Here is an 18808-nt window from a genome sequence, read left to right on the forward strand (position 1 = left end):
TCGAGATTCTACAAGTCACAAAAAGCAACGCTGTCGCCGAAAGTGAGTCTCGGAATGCGGCCCTTTCACCACGCTGTCTGATATATCATTAGAAAGGAATGAAACACAGACGGAACGACAGTGAGGACGAATCGCTGCGCTTGTCATACTTACTTGGTCCTGCCTGGAGGGATGTTAGATTCAGTTCCCTCAAAGGCTGCACGCATATTTATTGCCACTCGCTATCTACGCTGCACTGTTTGGATGCACAGGACCGAAACATGTGACGGGAGTGTCCATATTATATTACCTCTACTTAATATGAGTAGCTTTCCTGATGACTTCGCAATAGCTTCGATGACTTGCTTGCCACGCCTCGGGCAGGTGCGTACCACGCACATTCCTTTCACTTTTTCTCTCACCCTCATCCTCTTTTTACTTCACTCTCCCTCTCTCTCTCTCTCTCTCTTTTTTTTTTTTTTTTTTTTTGCAGGCCACCTCACCAACTTCCTACTCTAGACAAACCAACAACAAAGGCCAGAGACCTTACGTCGATTTTCGTTGTTTTTTATTTCGGAGTCGCGCGTTACTTCTCAGTTCGTACTCACAGAGCTATGGGTTTCATGGATGCAGTACTGCTTTCGGGTGCGTAAAAAAAAAAAGCGATTCAGAGAAAGGGAGAGAGAGAGGGCGAGGTAAGGGAGGGTGAGCGAGACCCATCCTCATCCAATCTCCCACGGAGGTCGAATGGAAAAAATGCGCGTCCGGGGACCAAAGTCAAAACGACGAACAACGTGTCGTATACAGTCGAGATCGAGCGTCGAACTTTACTTGTTGGGGAAAAAAAAAAAGCTAACGAAAAGATAGTTCTCTATCGACCGCCAGCTGAACTCACGCTCCAATTTCACCCGGAATCTCAAAGAGATAAAAGGCGGATTGAGAGTCACACGCCCACGGACACAACTGCGTGCACCGCTTTCGTAAAGACGCAGCTATCGGTGATGCTGCCGTAGCATATCTTGATTTCCTTCACTCGGATCAAGTTTTTTTTCCTTTTAGCATATCTTGATTTCCTCGGATACAGACTGAGCGTGTCATGCTTTCACTCGGATCAAGTTTTTTTTTTCCTTTTAGCATATCTTGATTTCCTCGGACACAGACTGAGCGTGTCATGCTTTCACTCGGATCAAGTTTTTCCTTCTTTTGGTTTCGGGTGGACGGAGGAGGAAGGGGGGGGGGGGTGAATTAATAATATCAGGGAAATGTTCGTGTCTGTCACGCCCGTGTCGGTCATTCCCTTGCTGGTCCTGGTTTTTTTTTTCGCGCTGTTTATTCGTTCAAGATGGAAGTGTTCGTATCTTATGCGACGCCAGGACACACAGACATCGGAACAATTTTATCGCCGGAAGACCTAACCATGGCGCAAAAATGCAATTCGGTGTGTTATATCGCAGTTGCGCACAGCACGGGCGGACTGACCACTTGCCCTATACTTCCGTGCGTACCCTAACGTACACGACGAAGGCGCCTTCGTCCCTACGCGGATAGATCATGCGTAAGCGTGATCTATTCGCGCAGAGACGAGAATAAACGGTTAACTAGCATTTATCCACGCCTACCATTACTCCATACCAGACCCCATGCAACTAAGTGCCGCTGACTAAACGAACTAACTGCGATACTGCGACAGCCACTCGCCAGAACGCTATGCTTGCAAGAGACGGAATACGCTCCCGTGTACACTAAACTATAGAACATGGATATGCGCTGGTTGGTAGGCTTACATACTAAGGCAAGGCGAACCGCGAAAAGACACGAAAGGTGAAGAGACCGAGAGAGACAAAGCGCTTTGTATGCCTCGGCCTCGTCCGTGTCTTTTCGCGCTTCACACCTGCCTTAGTGTGTTTACTGTAATGACCCGCAACGGTGGTCTATAGTGGTTATGGTGCCCGACTCCCGACCCGAAAGTCGCGGGATCGAATCCCGGCCGCGGTGGCCACATTGCGATGGAGGCGGAAATGCTAGATGCCCGTGGTGCTTAGATTTAGGTGCACGTTAAAGAACACCAGACGGTCAAAATTTCCGGAACCCTGCACTACGGTGTCCCTCATAATTATATCGTGGTTTTGGGACGTTGAACCCAAACAATTATTTATTATCACCTTACTGTGTACACTGTCATAAAGCTCGAGACTGTACGTGAAACTCGCCATCATGTACACGTTGGCACAGATAGCTGGCACAGTTAGTGTTTTGAAAGGCGGTATTTCGGGGGTATGAAACGACTCTACAGGGCAAGCATGAGTATATATATATATATATATATATATATATATATATATATATATATATATATATATATATATATATCCGTCTCTAAAAGCTAGATGGCCGTGTTTCAGTGTGGCGAAATACAGCGCTCTAAAGAAATGCCCTGCGCGGTTAAAGTGGCCCTGATACACGCTCTGAACAATTCAAATCTGCAACGACTGTCCTTATGTCAAAATAATACGAGCCCACTTAGATACGGGAAACTTCTCGAATTTCGGCGCGAAGCCAGGTGTAACGCGAGTCTCTAAGTTACCCAGCGTAACCTAACTGGCCCGCGCCAACATCGCGCTGCAGATAACAGCAGGCGACCGCCTCACACTGCACAAAACTACACAAATAGTACGCGTGCAACCCATCAGCGAGCGTCGCGCGCTACAGCCCCGAAAAAAGAAAACGACCCCCATTTCGCTTAGCACACTCGCTTCGGCTATCCAGCGCGGCCGCACGGCCAGCTTGAAACAAAGGCGGTCAAAGGCAGCGGCTATTTCCAAGCCCAAATGAACCGAAACGTATATATATATATACGCCAGCACATCCCAGAGAAACGGGCAGGCTTCCATAAGCGCGCTGCGAGGCGATAAGATGAAACGCAAATAAAACACAGAGAGAAACAAAAAAAAAGAACAAAGTGCGACAAAGACCCAACTATACAGGCACAATGTGAGAGAATGATTTTCAGTGCCGAACTTGTGGATCGATTGCACGAGGGAACAACACGCGCAGCTGTGTGTGTGCAGCGAAACGATATAGGCGCGCGCAGTTCGGCTTCGCCGCACTGCAAGCGAGCGAGCGGGCGAAGCGAACCACCAGACGGGAACCGTAATGAGGGGAAGCACCTCGGGGCGAGTGCAGGAGAAATGCGCAAGACGTGCGGCGAATCGAGAAACGCCGTGAATATAGCGCCGTACGTAATGAGGAAGGAGACCGAGATCGGGGGCGCGCGGAGGGAAGGAATCTCGGAGGAGAGAAAAAGCGGCACGGTTGGATGGGCTTTGGACGGCGGTAGACGAGAGGTGGGATATGCAGGGTCGGCCAGATTAACGGATGCACACGGCGCGGAATGGCCGAGGAACGTAGAGGAAGGCCGCGCACGCGCGTACGAGACGCGCGTGCTTCTATAACTAAACCTAATCACTCGCGCGCATTGAAATACAAAGCGGTGCTCTCTTGCCGGAGTGACTGTGCTCGCGTTGGGAACCAGTAATGAAACGGGAAAATATCGAGGCGTGCATTCGAATTGTTCACAATCGAGGGGAGCGAAGTGCAAAAACCGTGTATTTAGGTAAAGTGCACGTAAGGAACGTAAAGCCCCAGAAACTTTTGTTATTAATTGTCGGCAATAACGTAGTCATCTTGAATCGGTTGTCAACTCCGGTGGCGAAACAGCGAAAAGAAAAAGGATTTTTACGAAGGAAACGCTACGCAAATTCGGTCTCAGAAACGTATTTCAGCTGATCATGTTTGCAAATGAAACAGTAAAACTTAAAAAAAGAAAAAAACCGCATCAACGTTTAGTTTCTTCACACGCCATGGCGTGTCACATTTCTCACGGCGAACAGTTCGCCCTTTTCGCTTGATGAAAAATTTTCCTTCACAAATACACTAGCCATATTACGTGCTTCATAAAAAGCCATCGTGTTTCAAAGTCCAAAGGCCGAAACGACCTCACGCATAGTGGGGGCTTCAGAAACTCACCCTCTGCGGGTATATCATTCTGGTTGAATTCAAGCTCGAAAAATAGGAGCGCCTACGCTATACTTAAACATCTTGCAAACAGAGCAAATTACGACACGGACAAGAGAAGACAGAAGCACTAACCACAGCGCTAACGTACAAGAACTGACAGCTGGGCTAGTTGGTAACTGTTCTTAAATTTCTTCAAAACGGGTCAAATTATGACACGGACAAATGAACACAGCAGATAGGCTTGTCCTCCTATCTTCTCCTTTCTGTGCCGTAATTCGCGCTGTTTTTCAAGATATTTAAGAACTATTACCAACGAGCCCAGCCGTCAATTCTTCTACGCTATATTGTTGATGCCTACGTCACCGACATTCTGGAAGCCCTTAACAATTACATAATAATGAACGGGACTAAAACAATGAACAACCTGCGCGCTTGAACAGCCGAAAAAAAAAAAAACAGAAAAGTAACTGAAAGCTGAGGAATATGTACTGAAAAACTGTGACACGTTAATCAACGCTAATTAAGAAGATAATGTATCATTGACTATCAAGCCCACGGAAATTCGCTTCACCAGGAACGCAATGATGCACAATAATTACTCCCGTTAAAGAATACACAATAATAAAATTAGAGCGTTTAATCTTCCCTGAACATGCGCACACAATTGACACAGCCGAACAATCAAGTGTATCAGTTTCTCCGTAAGCTTTCATTCCCCACCCCCCCCCCTGTTTTTTTTTTTTTTTTAGATAAACGGAAGGTGCTAGATAGCGCGGCAACAAAGCTAAAGCTCCGCGTTGAACCTGATGATCGTGACCGTCAATGCAGAAAGGATCGTAGTACCCGACGAAAACTGATTTTTCTTTCTTTTTTTAATGCCGGGAGCTTAAACCGTTTCTGCGATTCAGTTTCATATGCACGCGCACGCCACAGCACGATCGTATAAAACGAAAAATAAACACGTTAAGCAAACGTACAAGCAGTGAATATATGGCGAATTAGTTACGAAAACTACCGGAGTCGAGAACCATAACGATAAACCCTGGGATTATGCGACGCTAACAACTGCATAGAGGGCCTGCTGCATAGGCCGAGAAGGTTGCATGCCGTTGAGGGTATTTCTGCGTTAAGCTTCCTGTTTTCCAGCTAGAGAGCTTCGCGAGGCCGTATTCGACTGGTCGATGATAACGCCGAAGCAGGCATGTTCATCAATTTTATGCTCTTTTTTTTTAGCAGACCGGGTTGGGCAAAACTGCATGTAAAATCTGCAGAAATTTAACTTGGACTACAGTTTTTGTTTGATAATGGTCTGTAGAGATTTTTTTCTAAGGTTTAAAATATAGGCAGCCCATAATAGAAACGTGTGTGCATCGCCGAAATTGCGCTAGTTAAATAGGTTGAGGTGAACATCTATATGATTTCAAAATACGATTATCATGCCTGCTGATTATGTAAAAGTTTAATAGGTTTGCGTTTGCTGTACCTACAGGAACACGGAAGCGCCCGTAAATGAGTGAGTGAGTGAGTGAGTGAGTGAGTGAGTGAGTGAGTGAGTGAGTGAGTGAGTGAGTGAGTGAGTGAGTGAGTGATGAGGAGTGAGTGTGGAGTGAGTGAGTGTGGAGTGAGTGAGTGTGTGGAGTGAGTGAGTGTGTGGAGTGAGTGAGTGTGTGGAGTGAGTGAGTGTGTGAGTGAGTGAGTGTGTGGAGTGAGTGAGTGTGTGGAGTGAGTGTGCAGTGAGTGAGTGAGTGAGCAGTGAGTGAGTGAGTGAGTGTGAGTGAGTGAGTGAGTGAGTGAGTGGGAGTGAGTGAGCAAAGCGTGGAGTGAGTGAGCGAGTGAGTGAGTGAGTGAGTGTGGAGTGAGTGAGTGTGGAGTGAGTGTGGAGTGAGTGAGTGTGAGTGAGTGAGTGTGGAGTGAGTGTGTGAGTGTGGAGTGAGTGAGTGTGTAGTGAGTGAGTGAGTGTGCGTGAGCGTGGAGTGAGTGTCAGTGAGTGAGTGAGTGTGAGTAAGTGAGTGTGAGTGAGTGAGCGAGGAGTGAGTGTGAGTGAGTGAGTGTGAGTAAGTAGTGTGAGTGAGTGAGTGTGAGTGAGTGAGTGTGAGTGGTGAGTGAGTGGGAGTGAGTTAGTGTCGGAGTGATTGGTGTGAGTTGAGTGAGTGAGTGAGTGAGTGAGTGAGTGAGTGAGTGAGTGAGTGAGTGAGTGAGTGAGTGAGTGAGTGAGTGAGTGAGTGAGTGAGTGAGTGAGTGAGTGAGTGAGTGAGCGAGCGAGCGAGCGTCATCAAGGTACGTATTTCGAAACAAACTTTTGAAAGCTTTCTTAGCTATTAAAGGGACACTAAAGGCAAATAATTTGTCAGAGCGAAAGCTCAATGTATGACAACGTCTAAAACAGCAATATCAACAGCGGTGCCCTACTTACCGAGAAATTAAGGTAAATGTATCGCACGATAAGCGCCACGAGCGGGACATTTTGGGAATGATCCCGATGACGTGAGAGAGTCCGACTACAATTAATCACTCGTAATCAAACAAGCTGCAATAAAAAAGAATCTTCCGTGCATCAAGAGACGTAATAAAATGCTGCTTGTTCGTTTCCGTTTGATTCATGGAAAAAAGAACCTCTTTGGGGTTTCCATGGGGAACGGCGCGCGTGGTTGAAAGGTTCCATTTTCGCCGAACTGCGCTTCGCCCGGCGCCCTGCTTCGCTCACGCGGTCGCGTCTCAGTGGTAGTTTCGGTATCGCGTACTGCCGCGTGTTTTGCGCGCTCGTGAAAGTCGCTCTGACAGAAAGTTCGACAAAATGCCGCATGCATGTGATGTTGCCGGATGCCCGAATGGTGCACGCCGCCACTGCACGCCGCCGCGCAGTAAAGGCGGGCAACGACGGGCTCGGCAACAGTGACGTCAGAAAGACTGCTTTCAGGCGGGTGACTTGAAGTGCACTAACGCGATGCGGACCACTAAAACGTGATTTTATTTCAAAACAAGCACTACCTTGGCACAAAAGTAGCACTACGAGGTTTGTGGACCGCTACTTCAACAAGCAACTTCGACTTAATATTTGCCTTGAGTGTCCCTAAGCTTGCCGTCCGAAAAAAACCCAGGGAAGAAAGTTCGCCTCATTGCTCTCTTTTTTTTTCATTTTCTCGTGTACCTAATGTGACGACAGCTCCGTCGGGGCTTCGTATCGTCACACGCCGACACATTCCTAGCCCAATGTTCCCACCAACCTGAAACTTTTCACTTACTATAATGCGAAAGCGCGCTCACGCCGGTAGAGAGCACTCATCCGTGGTCATAAAAATTAATGTCAACGTGAATATAGACCTATAAAAGCTGTCAGCACGTAGATCTTTAAAGAATCACGGCGACCAGTTTTAACTGCCGCCCTTAAGTGATTTTGTTTCCTTAATTTCCTTCAAAAGTGTTCAAAAAAGAAAATAAAAATTGCAGGCGCACGATACGCCTCCAGTATGAACGCCCAGCCGTCCTTAACCCTTTCAGTCCTGATTTATTTTTTTTTTCGGTGTAAGCAACTGGCTTTTACAATTTGAGATGCGCATGATCATGGTAGTTCAAAAATATGAAAAAAAAACTGTGCTCGCACTTTTCAATCAAGAGTAATTAGCGACCCAATTAATTTGTGAATTAATTATTATTTCATAATATGTCGATGATTTGTTTCTTAATTTCTTACTTAAAAATTATTTCGATGGGACAGCAAAATACCCAACGGCGAAAATTCGATTTTCGACACAGAACTCAGATAAATGCCCTACTTCTCCGCGGTGAAAGAAGAAGCTGCCTGAGCGAAATGCGCGAGCAGCGCGACCACTTCTGTAATTTCTTCGTTCACACGTGACCTCGCTTTGTTGAGTGCACCAGGTTGGCAACATATGTAGAGCAAATGCTAAATATGAACTCTTGAAGAAGAACAATGCGTTATCTTTACCAGGTGCTTGCTGACTGACTTACAAAATTTATGATTCCAATTGGAATCACTGGGCCTGAAAGGGTTAAACAAGGACACGTTGCTCCCGTCAATCTTTCAGCCTGTACAGGGCTCCGCTTGAAGAAGCCGCGTTGGTTTGTTGTTTTCGTTCTGAAAAAGAGAATGCCTCTCCTCCAGAGGTCACTGCACTGCTCTGGTAGACAGCAGCTCCGTTCCTTCCATACCCGAACAAACGGTGCGATTCCGGACGCCTTCGTGATTCGCCATGTTTTCACAGTCAGCCAATCGGAAAGGCCATGGCCGGGCAGCGAGCCAATCAGGGCCAACAGAATGCGGAAACATAATATGACGGGTGGTTTCGGCTGGCAGACATGTGGAGATTATAACGGCACCCGAACTGTAGCTCAAGAAGTAGAGACGAAAGGGAAGACACACACTGCAAGAAAACAAAGGCTCACCTGTGGATGAGTAGTACATCTGCAGACGACTACGGTTGAGAACGTGGGCTTCAACACGCTTGTTCTTCATCAATGCGGGTGTTAATAATTATCGAAATCTGTCACAGTAGTTCGGGCTCTTTTTCATAGCGCGTTACACGGACATTCCGGGGCTAATGTCTCGTGGACAATTCACTGGCCCAAATGATACACACGAAGGGACACGCAAGCCTTCGCGATTTCTTTAATTTCTACATTTTATGTAAATATTTTCGAAACAAGGTCACACTGCGTAACTTTTTCCACAGACATAAAAACAAAGCTTGCATGTTCGCGGTTGCCTGCTTCAATTGCTAGTGATATACGTAAAAAGGTGTGTTGAATTACACCAATTCCTAATTTCTCGCACAGCAAGAATCCCAGTGGATACGCCATTAAAGGTGCCCATGACAACTGACTAGCGTCCCGATTCCCATGCAGATAAGACAAAAAGAGAAGCTCTCCGAAGTGCAACGAAGGCCACAATTCTGATATCATGGCTATTTATAATCTTACTTCTAACCGTTATTGATTGATTGATTGATTGATTGATTGATTGATTGATTGATTGATTGATTGATTGATTGATTGATTGATTGATTGATTGATTGATTGATTGATTGATTGATTGATTGATTGATTGATTGATTGATTGATCATCCCAGTCTTAAAGGTCAGTACACATTCGTGTTGCGTGATACTGCCCATCTTCCTTTAATGGAACGTCGATATGCTCCTCAAAGCTGATGTAACTAAGTGTGACACATTAAATAACTACATTAATTAATTAAGAGCCCGCAAGTCAGGTGGATGGAAATGAATCCACGCTAATATTGCAAACTTCTGGGCAGTTCCCTTCCTCAAACCACCTCTGAGCTCTACGGGGCAACGAAGCCGCGACAGCGAGGTGCCGTAACGACAAACGACGCCCGTAAGAGAGAAACTTCGCGACCGATCGCTGTAGAGAGAACGGCAGCACTATTCTGGGCGCTGCCAAATTTCGTCATGCTCTTCAAATCCATTATAGAGGAGTCTTCAGCTAATGGGAGGTGTCCAAGTCGTCCTTACAGCCAATCAGAGCTGAAAAAAAAGGGGTTTTTTGTTTGTTTGTTTTATTAATATCACGACGATAAGACAACCGGCTCTAACGGCCTACCTTCCCATGTTTTTCATTTATTGAAAAAAAAAAATTCGAATATGACAACATGACGAAATTTTACAACGTCTCGAACAGTACCAGGCGTGACGGATTTCCACCAGCACGTCTTCCATCAGCCGAAAAACATCTCCCGTCCACCACACGGTGGTCGACAAAAGGAAGTCTAACAAGAGATATGAAAGAGAGCTCTCTCCTGTCTCTTCCGAGCCTCCGTCTTGTCGATCCTCATGCCATGGATCTAAGATGCGATATTACCAAGGGGCCCGTTCAGCCGCTCTTGCACTCTGAAACGTAGATGTGGACTAGAGCCTGAAAGAGAGGCGCGGAGGAGAGGCAAAAATGAAAAAAAAAAAGACTGACCTCGTCCGTCGTCTGGTTCATCTTGAGCTGGATCATCTCCAGCTCACTGCGGTTCGTAGGGCCGTCTTGCACGGAGGCCGCCATTGCTCTGCTTTAGCTCCTCGCTGGGGCCGAGGACCGCCACTGCGCATGCGTAGAGAAAAAAAAAAACATGAGGCGTCACTCTTACTACTTCACACACACGGCAAGGCAAGGCTCAGCAATGGTGATAAGATAGAGTAAGACACTAGCTACGTCGGCGTGGGCACGTGCGTTCGCATGCAGTGCGGTTACGCACAACCAGAATTTATAAGAGACAACGGCGAAAAAAAAGGCAATAAAATCCACGCGATCACAAATGTGCAGACACAAAAGAAATGCAAAAAAAGAAACTAAGAGAGAAGTTACACAGAGGATATCTCTGACTTGCTACCCTGTTCTGGGAAAAAGGAAAACAGCAACGAAGGCACATAGAATCCTTTACAGCAGAACGTGCATAGTGTCTCACAGTGGCAATATCTTGCACAATCCGGTCTTTCAAGTAATTAAACACGTTGTCATTATAACAATAAGTCTATATGCTTTACTCATATATACTAATTAACATGCACATATGTGTTAAAAGCGCCAGAAAGCTCGTTGGGCATTTATTTGTCAGGCATGATCGTATTCTATTACTATCTCGCGCAATAACATTTTTTTTTTTCACGAAGTCTACCCATGGAACACACGGACAGCCTTGTTTGTTTGAACGCATCCAATAAAAATAAGACCGATGCAATCTCGAATCACACGCGCAGACAGAAGGGGGGCGGGGGGAGCTTTGCGGGGCAATTTTGCATGTGTATGAGTGGAGCTGACGTGTGCCATCCGTCTACACATCTCCAACTGAAAAACGAAACTCTGCGCTTCGATATATATATGTTGCTCCCATCCACGCAATATCCTACTGCGAAATGCAATATTCAGCATTTCACCTCGGACGAAAAACAACATATCGGATAGACACAAACGCGCGCACACACATACGGATAAATACACAAACGCACAGAGAGAGCGAGATGTAGAGAGAGAGAGAGCCTTCTAACAATTGGTAGGATGGATTCCACGCAAAGAACGCGGCAGCACGCAAGCTCAAACGCTTCACGTTATTGTACGCCACATATTGCGCAAACATCTTGCGTGCAAGTTGCACAGTGTCGTCATAGCATCACTACCGCGCAACTTCGACGGGCAAGGACCACGTTTCCCTCGGTAAAATATGCAAACGCGACGAGCGCGAAAAACTAAAGTGAGGCAAAGAATTACGCAACACCGGGAAACAAGGCGGCGGCGGGATATCAGCTCACGTACTACGATGAAGTGATGCAACCTACAAACGTATACACTTCGAAGAAGTTCAGTCGTTTGTATATACAAAGTGCAGAAAAAAAAAAAACATCCTCCCCGAGCCACCCTTGAGACGCACTTCAACTGATGAAATAAGTTCCTGGAGAATTTCGCCGATGCTTTTTGTTTTAGCGAGGGTAAGAATAAAAAAAATCGAAACACTACACCCACACAAATAAAAAGCTTACGTGACTGAGCGTGCGAACAATACCCCAATTCCCGTTTATCAGAGTTTTCATGTTTCATCTATTGGAGAGCCTCAGTTCACGCACGTCGCCACCGTATGGAACCCTTTTCAAAATTTCCGCCGGTACTCCGTAGAGAATTCAGACTCGGTATTCACTTCTGATAAGCGATGTATAGAATTCTTGGAGCAGCGCGCCGTGCGCAGCCTTGGCAACAATGTTGGATCGAAAGTGGAAAAGCGATACGCCTAGCTCGAATGGACGAAGTAGAAGAAAGGCGGTGCGAAGCTGAAAAAAATATAGAAAACAATAAAATAACAAGCATAGAAAAAGCGAAGAATGATGCTGTTCGGGAACGCGGGATACAGGAGGTGACAAAAAAAAAATGAAATTGAAGTAAAGCGACTGCCATACACTCAGCATATCTATAATTTCAGTAAGAAAACGCAACCATGAACCAACAGTGTGCCTACGTACTTTCTTAAAAGGCATATAAAAAATCTGGCCCCGTCGCCCGCTACGACTTTATTACCGACACAAACGCAACCGATGACTCGAAACTAGATATCGTTTAAATATTTTTCTTTCGCCTTTATTTAAGTTGGGAATAGCACAAAAATAATAATAATTGCTGGAGTTCAACGCACCGAAACCATAATATGATTATGACAGACGCCGTAGTGGAGGGCTCCGGAAATTTCGACCACCTGGGGTTGTTGAACGTGCACCTAAATTTAAGTACACGGGCCTCAAGCATTTTCGACTCCACCGAAAATGCGGACGCCGCGGCCGGGATTCGGTCCCGCAACTTTCGGGTCAGCAGTCGAGCGCCATAACCGCTAGACCACCGTGGCGGGGCGCGACTAGATGTATGTGCTCATCTTGGCAGCCCAATATCCACACTCAAGATCAATGAAAAAGAAGGCGCATAATTAGCGTTCAAACAGTGACTCAAAGAGACTGTCCGAAGCCAAAACCTGCATTCGCTGCTATTGAATATAAACATTTCGCGTCGAATAATTACCCTTACGTAATATCTCCACACTATATGCCAACTGCCTGCTTAAGACGTAAATGTGAGCCTCGTTTTCATGTCGATGTTTTAGCAATAAAGGCTTTCCGCCATCGTCTAACCACACACCCTCAATTAACAACCAACGCCTTCGCTAACTAGCAAAAGTTACGACGCCATTATCTAAAGCCGATTCACGCCTACGCTTCCCGTCACGCTTAAATGACAGCCCCAAAGGCGGACGGCGGCGAAAGACATCCCACCGCCTCCATTAGCACAACCAAAAAGCGTTAGTACGGTTAACTGAAATGCCCCGCTAACCAAACCCCAACAACGACGGTACAAAAACAAGCCGGCCGTCTAAGGGTCATTTGCCACTGAGCTCACTACAAAAGTGAGGGCCTGGAACAACTAGGATAGGAAAACAGTAAAGAAGCAGAAAAAAATAGTTTATTGTCATATGAGAAGGCATTGGAAAAGCAACGTGAAGCAGCGCATAATCTAAAAATAGGAAAAACAAAGAAAAGCTACTGTCGAGGTACTAATACAGGATTCCCATGGTGGCGGACGACGCCGCGCGCGTGACCAAGCTTTCCAAGTGGCCGCCTCCGCTGTTTACACGTGTCTGACACTTCTCCGCGTTCGGGCAGTTTCTAGCGTCTCCTCCCCGAGAGGCCATTAGCGCTAAGCTCGCCCCGGAACAACCACTCTGCACCTGCTCCCACATCAGCGGTGACGGCAGCATTACGAGCATAGCGCTGAACTACGCACCAACTCAGACAGAAGGAAAAAAAAAAAAAACGTCACACTACGAAAACTTTAGAGATCTTACGTTATCCACTGGGCGAGTGCTGTAACTCTTTCTCATTCCGTCAGACAAGCCTTCTCTTTTTCTGCAAGCGTGCCGCAAGAAAAGAGAGCGTTTTGTCAACAGTATTGCCGACGCGCCAGTCGCCGCCCGCGGAATAGAGTTTTGTCGTAAGAATCTCCACTCCGTCCATCTGTCCACCTATCTACCTATATCTAGATGTATCTATGCATCAGGGGCGTAGCCAAGGGGGGGGAGGTTGGGGGGATTCAAACCCCCCCCCCGAAATTTTTCAGTTTTGCTTGCGCATATATAGACGCGCACATACAAACGCACGCACGAACATACATAAAGTATGGTTGAACCCCCCCCCCCCCGAAAAAAATTTCTGGCTACGCCCCTGCTATGCATATCTATGTGTGTCTACCTATGTCTTGCCTATGTCTTGTCTATGTCTTGCCCATGTCTTGCCCATGTCTTGCCCATGTCTTGCCCATGTCTTGCCCATGTCTTGCCCATGTCTTGCCCATGTCGACCTATGTCGACCTATGTCTACCTATGTTGACCATGTCTACCTATGTATAAATGTGTCTAGCTATATCAATGCCCACCTATGTCTATGCCTACCTATGTCTGGGTATGTCTATATTTTTATCTGTCATTTCTTCTAGTGCGTTGGGTGCGCTTCCAAAACAACTCTTATCTATCATACTATCCTCATTTCGTTTTCTTGAGAAATATTATTTCGGCATCCATTACACGTAGTTCTCAACATCGTTCGGCACGTAACAGCGGCCCGAAAAAAAAAAAAAAAGCTACGCGAGAGCGCGTCTTCTTATTTAGGGCATTTCTTTCTCCAGCGCTATTTACCTTTCAATTATTACCTTTACTGCCCAGAGTTTTCACCGCTCTATCGCCAACGGCGCACCGATAACTGCCCGAGTTGTTGCCCGAAAAGTGAAGCTTCAACTCGACGACCACGACGTGCCCAATCCGTGCTGCGCGGATCTCCCTTGGCTCATTTTCGTCATAACCTCCATCGAGATGCCAGTCACTCATCCTCGTTACTACCCCCAACCGAACCGTCCCCCATCCCCACTGTCCCTCGCGCTGCAGTAAATAAACCGAGCCGCTTTCGGCGGCGTTTCGTCTCGAAACACGTACACAAGAACACGAGCCATCATTTCATGCACGACGCACATCCTCCAAACGATTCCCTGCCGTAAAAGCAAAAGAAAACAGAATGAAAGAACTAAGAAATAAAAAAACGCGATCTGCCAAGCGCGAACGTAAAAGCTTGAAAAACAACGAGCTATACAAAAAAAAAAGAGAAAAGAAGAAGCGCCGAGTAGGAGCATACTAGCGCGATGCAGGGCATAAAGAAAAAAATTGGCGAAAGCTAGGACGGGGTGCGAGAAAGTGACGTCGATTGCTCCTGGAAATAAGTCTCCGGGGAGAGGTGAGAGAAGTGGAGAGGGAGAGCAACCAAACGATACGAAGCGCTCTCGTGCGTTTGATTTATTTTTCTTCTCCTCTCGTTCTTCTCAGAGTTACCGCGCAAGAAAACAAAACGAACATCCTGCGAAACAGTGAGACCAAAAGGAAACGGGGAGCGTTGAGAAGTAAGAAAAGGCAAAACATGAGCACAGGAAGGAGGCAGGCGAGGGCGGCGCATTAGGCTGCCGAGGCGTCAGCGAGTTCAGGCTCATCACAACGGGCGGGCGCCTTGATGCGAGTAAATGGACGAGACCGAGATGACATACCTCCTCTCTCACTTTTTCCCTCTCTCTCTTCCTCAGCTTTCCGTAACACCTACCTACACACTCTCCTCCTGTTCTGTCAGCCATGCAACGTCGTAGCGACCCAGTTAGACGCATATACCGTAGGTCGAGGAGAGGGGAAAATGTGGTTGGTTTATGTCCCAACAAAAAAGAAGCATAAACCTGTCCCCTGCTAGGGTGTCTAGTACACGCTAACCCTGCTCATTTATTACTGGCATAAGCATGTAGTGACACTTTTAACGCGACACCGTTAAACAGCTCACTTCGCAGAAATTCCGGTGTCGGTGTCAGTGTCGGCGTCGTTTGCTGTGAGCGAAAAATCGAAATAGATGCAAATAAATAAATTATTAAAAAATGTTTGGTTCGAGTGGGAATCGAACCCGGGCCTTGCGCCTGGCAAGCAGGTGTTCTACCACAGAGCCACGACCGTGCTCGAAATCGCTTCGAAAAAAAAAAAAACAATATATGAATGTTAACCAGTGCGAGAAGTGTCATTAACAAGTGTAACATTGCGTGGCAGATGCATAGAATGTCACCAGGGGTCAAAACACACGAGTTGCGCAACGAGTGGGTGGTTTAAGGTTCTACCCACCGCGACAGAGCGTTCAGGCATAATTAATCATCAACAGCAGCAACAGCGTCAACAAAAGTGGACAGGTGCGCGCTTTGCCTTACGGACGCGTGGTGGGCGCATTGCGAATTCGTAAAAGGGAGAATTATAACAAAGTGGGCACTTCGCAACTCCACTTGCAGTAGGCATTCCAGGATAGTTTGAAAGGGCTGTTACGCATGTAGACGCTGCTTTCCTTGCGACACGGCAGAGGCATACACAGAGAAGCCAAGGCAGGCTAGCGACTGAGAAGGCGATGCGAGCGCCCTTACAGAAAAATGGATCTAGACAGTCTATAGACTGTATAAACCCATCTTTAGACAGTCCATGGACTGTCTACATAAATTTTTGTAAGGGCGGGACGCGATCACGCTATCGCTTTCTACTCTCGACGGCGAAACCCTAGTGTCTCCCCAAAATATTTTTGTTTCTCTTCCAGGCATTTCCGATCGCGCTTTTTTTCTTCCGGTTTTCGAATACTTATAAAGTCTCCGAAAAAATAGAAATGATGACTGTGGTTCCAGTTTAAAAAATTATCTTGGATACATATGATATGGGAGCGTAACCTTACTTAAGATACGGGCTCACTAACTGTCAGGATAAGCAATGAAAATTAAATTGATTTAGTTCACCGAAATATTGTGAGCAGCTGGCATCGTTGCGGCGGCACCTGGCGGAACAAGCCTCAACCTCGTGCTTCTTTCTACGCGGCCCCCGAGATCCGCATTGGCAGCGCGCCAAACACAAAGTTAACCTGAAGAATACACCAGGACGCACACGAACGCTGACGTGCGAGCACCACTACCAGGCACCAAAGACACCACCTCCAGATATTATTATGGTGACATACAACAACCGTTCCACAACATGTCCAGAATGCGCGTAATGTGAGAGGCAACGGCGTTTCTTACAGACCGGCACAACCAGGCAAGAACAGCGCTAAAAATACCTCGCATCATTAGGAGCACGGACATTAGCCCGCACGCATCCGATGGGCGTGGCGTAGCTCTGGAAGAATCATCATTCAGGCTTCGCGCGGCATTCGCGCAGTCTCGCCATGTCGGTGTTCCGTTTCTTTCTTTTCCTCAAGGAGACTGCCGAAGTGCAGCGAAGGACTCATTACGGATGCAAAAGTAGTAGTCTTCCAAAACACGTATCTATGTCAGTCTAGGAATGCTTCGGTCACGTGCTCTACGAGTTGGGGAGTGACTTTAAGCAATGACTTAAAAAAAAAAAGCGTAACGAACGTGAGCATATAGAAATACGCCAAAACGAAAGAACACTTCCGAAACAAAAATCGCCAATCGCTGGAAGTAATTTAAACACCAAGACTGATAAATATAGAAGCTACGCAGTGAGAGATGATCCACAATGACACTGCAAAAAAATGGCTAACAAAAAAAGGACGTTGGATGCGTATCTGGCATCAAACCTGTCTTAAGCAGTCACGCGAGAAAGAAAGGCAGAAAAAAATCATGGAGAGAGAAAGCAATTGCTTCGAAGCTGAGTAATGATGATCTTTCTACAGTCGGTTACAGCCTAAGAAAAAATGTAAGCTCCGCCCAGAGAGAATTCGCATGAATGCGCCATCCAATTACAGTTGCTTATTCACGTGACGTCGAGTACCTCTCGCCTACTTCGGGTAGGCGACTTTCCCCATATAGGCGCAAGCTCGTGTCGCTAGTTTTCGGTCGAAAATTTGAACTTCCCGTCAAACTTCAGCAAGGATTCCCGCTTCACTGCTCGGGAAAACGTAACATTTTAACAACGGACGACGAACCTTTATTTGATAATACGCAGTATTTGAATATCAACGAAAAGTACGTACGGTTAGAACGGAAACCGCCCACCAAGACTCTCTCGCACAGATGAATGAGAGGCGCGCCGCAGTTCTAGGGGCGGAGCTTGTATCTATTCTTAAGTTCCAAACGACTATAGTTCTACTTAAAGCAAAAATAACCAAATAGGAGGAATATCGACAGACGCCGAACTGAACGAATCTAGCACAACGATAGGCGACACTGCCCAAAACTAGCGAAGGTCGCGGGGACAGAAAACTGCAGCGACGCAAGACGCAAAGCACCATATCACAATCCCTCGGAGACACAGCACCAATCCGCGAAAGATAAAATAACCTCTGCGAAAAAGATCCGAACGCAATAAAATACGAAGCGTCGAAAAGAGAACTGGATCGGGCAAACGGAATCAAATAAGCCGAATCGATGCACGCGAGGGGGCAGAATTGGGAACGACGCTTCAGCCTACTTTTGAAGCTACTATCCCCTTTCCTCGGCTCAAAAAACCATTACGGGACGTGTTTTGTCAGGTCGACATTCGATTGATTTCGCTTATGCTTTCAATTTCCCACGCCATTACCTAACACACACACACACACACATTATATATATATATATCAACGACAGATCAATACAGTGGCATCTACCAATGGCAACGCAGAGCTGCGACGCTGGCACAGAAGTGCGGCAGTTGAAGAAAACTTGCTGCTCAAAAATATGCTGATGAGTTCCACATTGCAAGACCTTTTGCAATGTCCACAGCTGCTTAATGAAATTAGATTAGTCAAGAATAAGCAGAAATTTACATTCGACGTAATGTCCATGCACCGTAAGCTTTCAACGAAGGCGGCACATAAGTGTCCGCCAGAAGCGCAGCCAGAAATTTTTTTCGGGGGGGGGGGGGGGGGGGGGGTTCGACCATCCTTTTTGTATGTTCGTCAGTGCGTTTGTATGTGTGCGTGTATATATGCACATGTAAAATAAAAAAATTCCGGCTACGCCCCTGGTGTCCGCACTCAGCATGGCCGCTTGATGTAGTAGTGAACACAAAACGAGGCTTACAGCCCCTGTAAAGCGTGCTTTGCCTGCGACGCATCCGTGTGCAGTAACGAAGCCCTCTTACCAAATGTCCTGCGCGATCACAGTCATCTCCCCAAAAGGTAAATGATCACAGAAACTTTATCACGAGCCTCGTGTGACCACGTAACACGGGAACGCACCAACAACTTAGAATGAGGTAATTCTTTTTTATTTCCAAAGCCTGCGCTTAGGCATAGTAATTCGCGGTGTCAAAAATACACACATGCAGAT

General features: G+C 46.6%; 1 protein-coding gene across 3 annotated transcripts in view; it reads right to left on the minus strand.

Moving 5' to 3' along the window:
* LOC119374441 (synaptosomal-associated protein 25) overlaps window positions 1-18808 on the minus strand; it is a 302757-nt gene that overhangs the window by 211376 nt on the left and 72573 nt on the right. For all 3 annotated transcript variants that reach the window (XM_049420426.1, XM_049420425.1, XM_037644539.2), the window contains exon 2: window positions 9938-10060. In XM_049420426.1, coding sequence (XP_049276383.1) covers window positions 9938-10021 — 84 coding nt within the window. In that variant the 5' untranslated portion in view covers window positions 10022-10060. The remainder of the gene's footprint in view (window positions 1-9937; window positions 10061-18808) is intronic.

This window comes from Rhipicephalus sanguineus, chromosome 11, assembly GCF_013339695.2.
Source record: "Rhipicephalus sanguineus isolate Rsan-2018 chromosome 11, BIME_Rsan_1.4, whole genome shotgun sequence".
Lineage (NCBI taxonomy): Eukaryota > Metazoa > Arthropoda > Arachnida > Ixodida > Ixodidae > Rhipicephalus > Rhipicephalus sanguineus.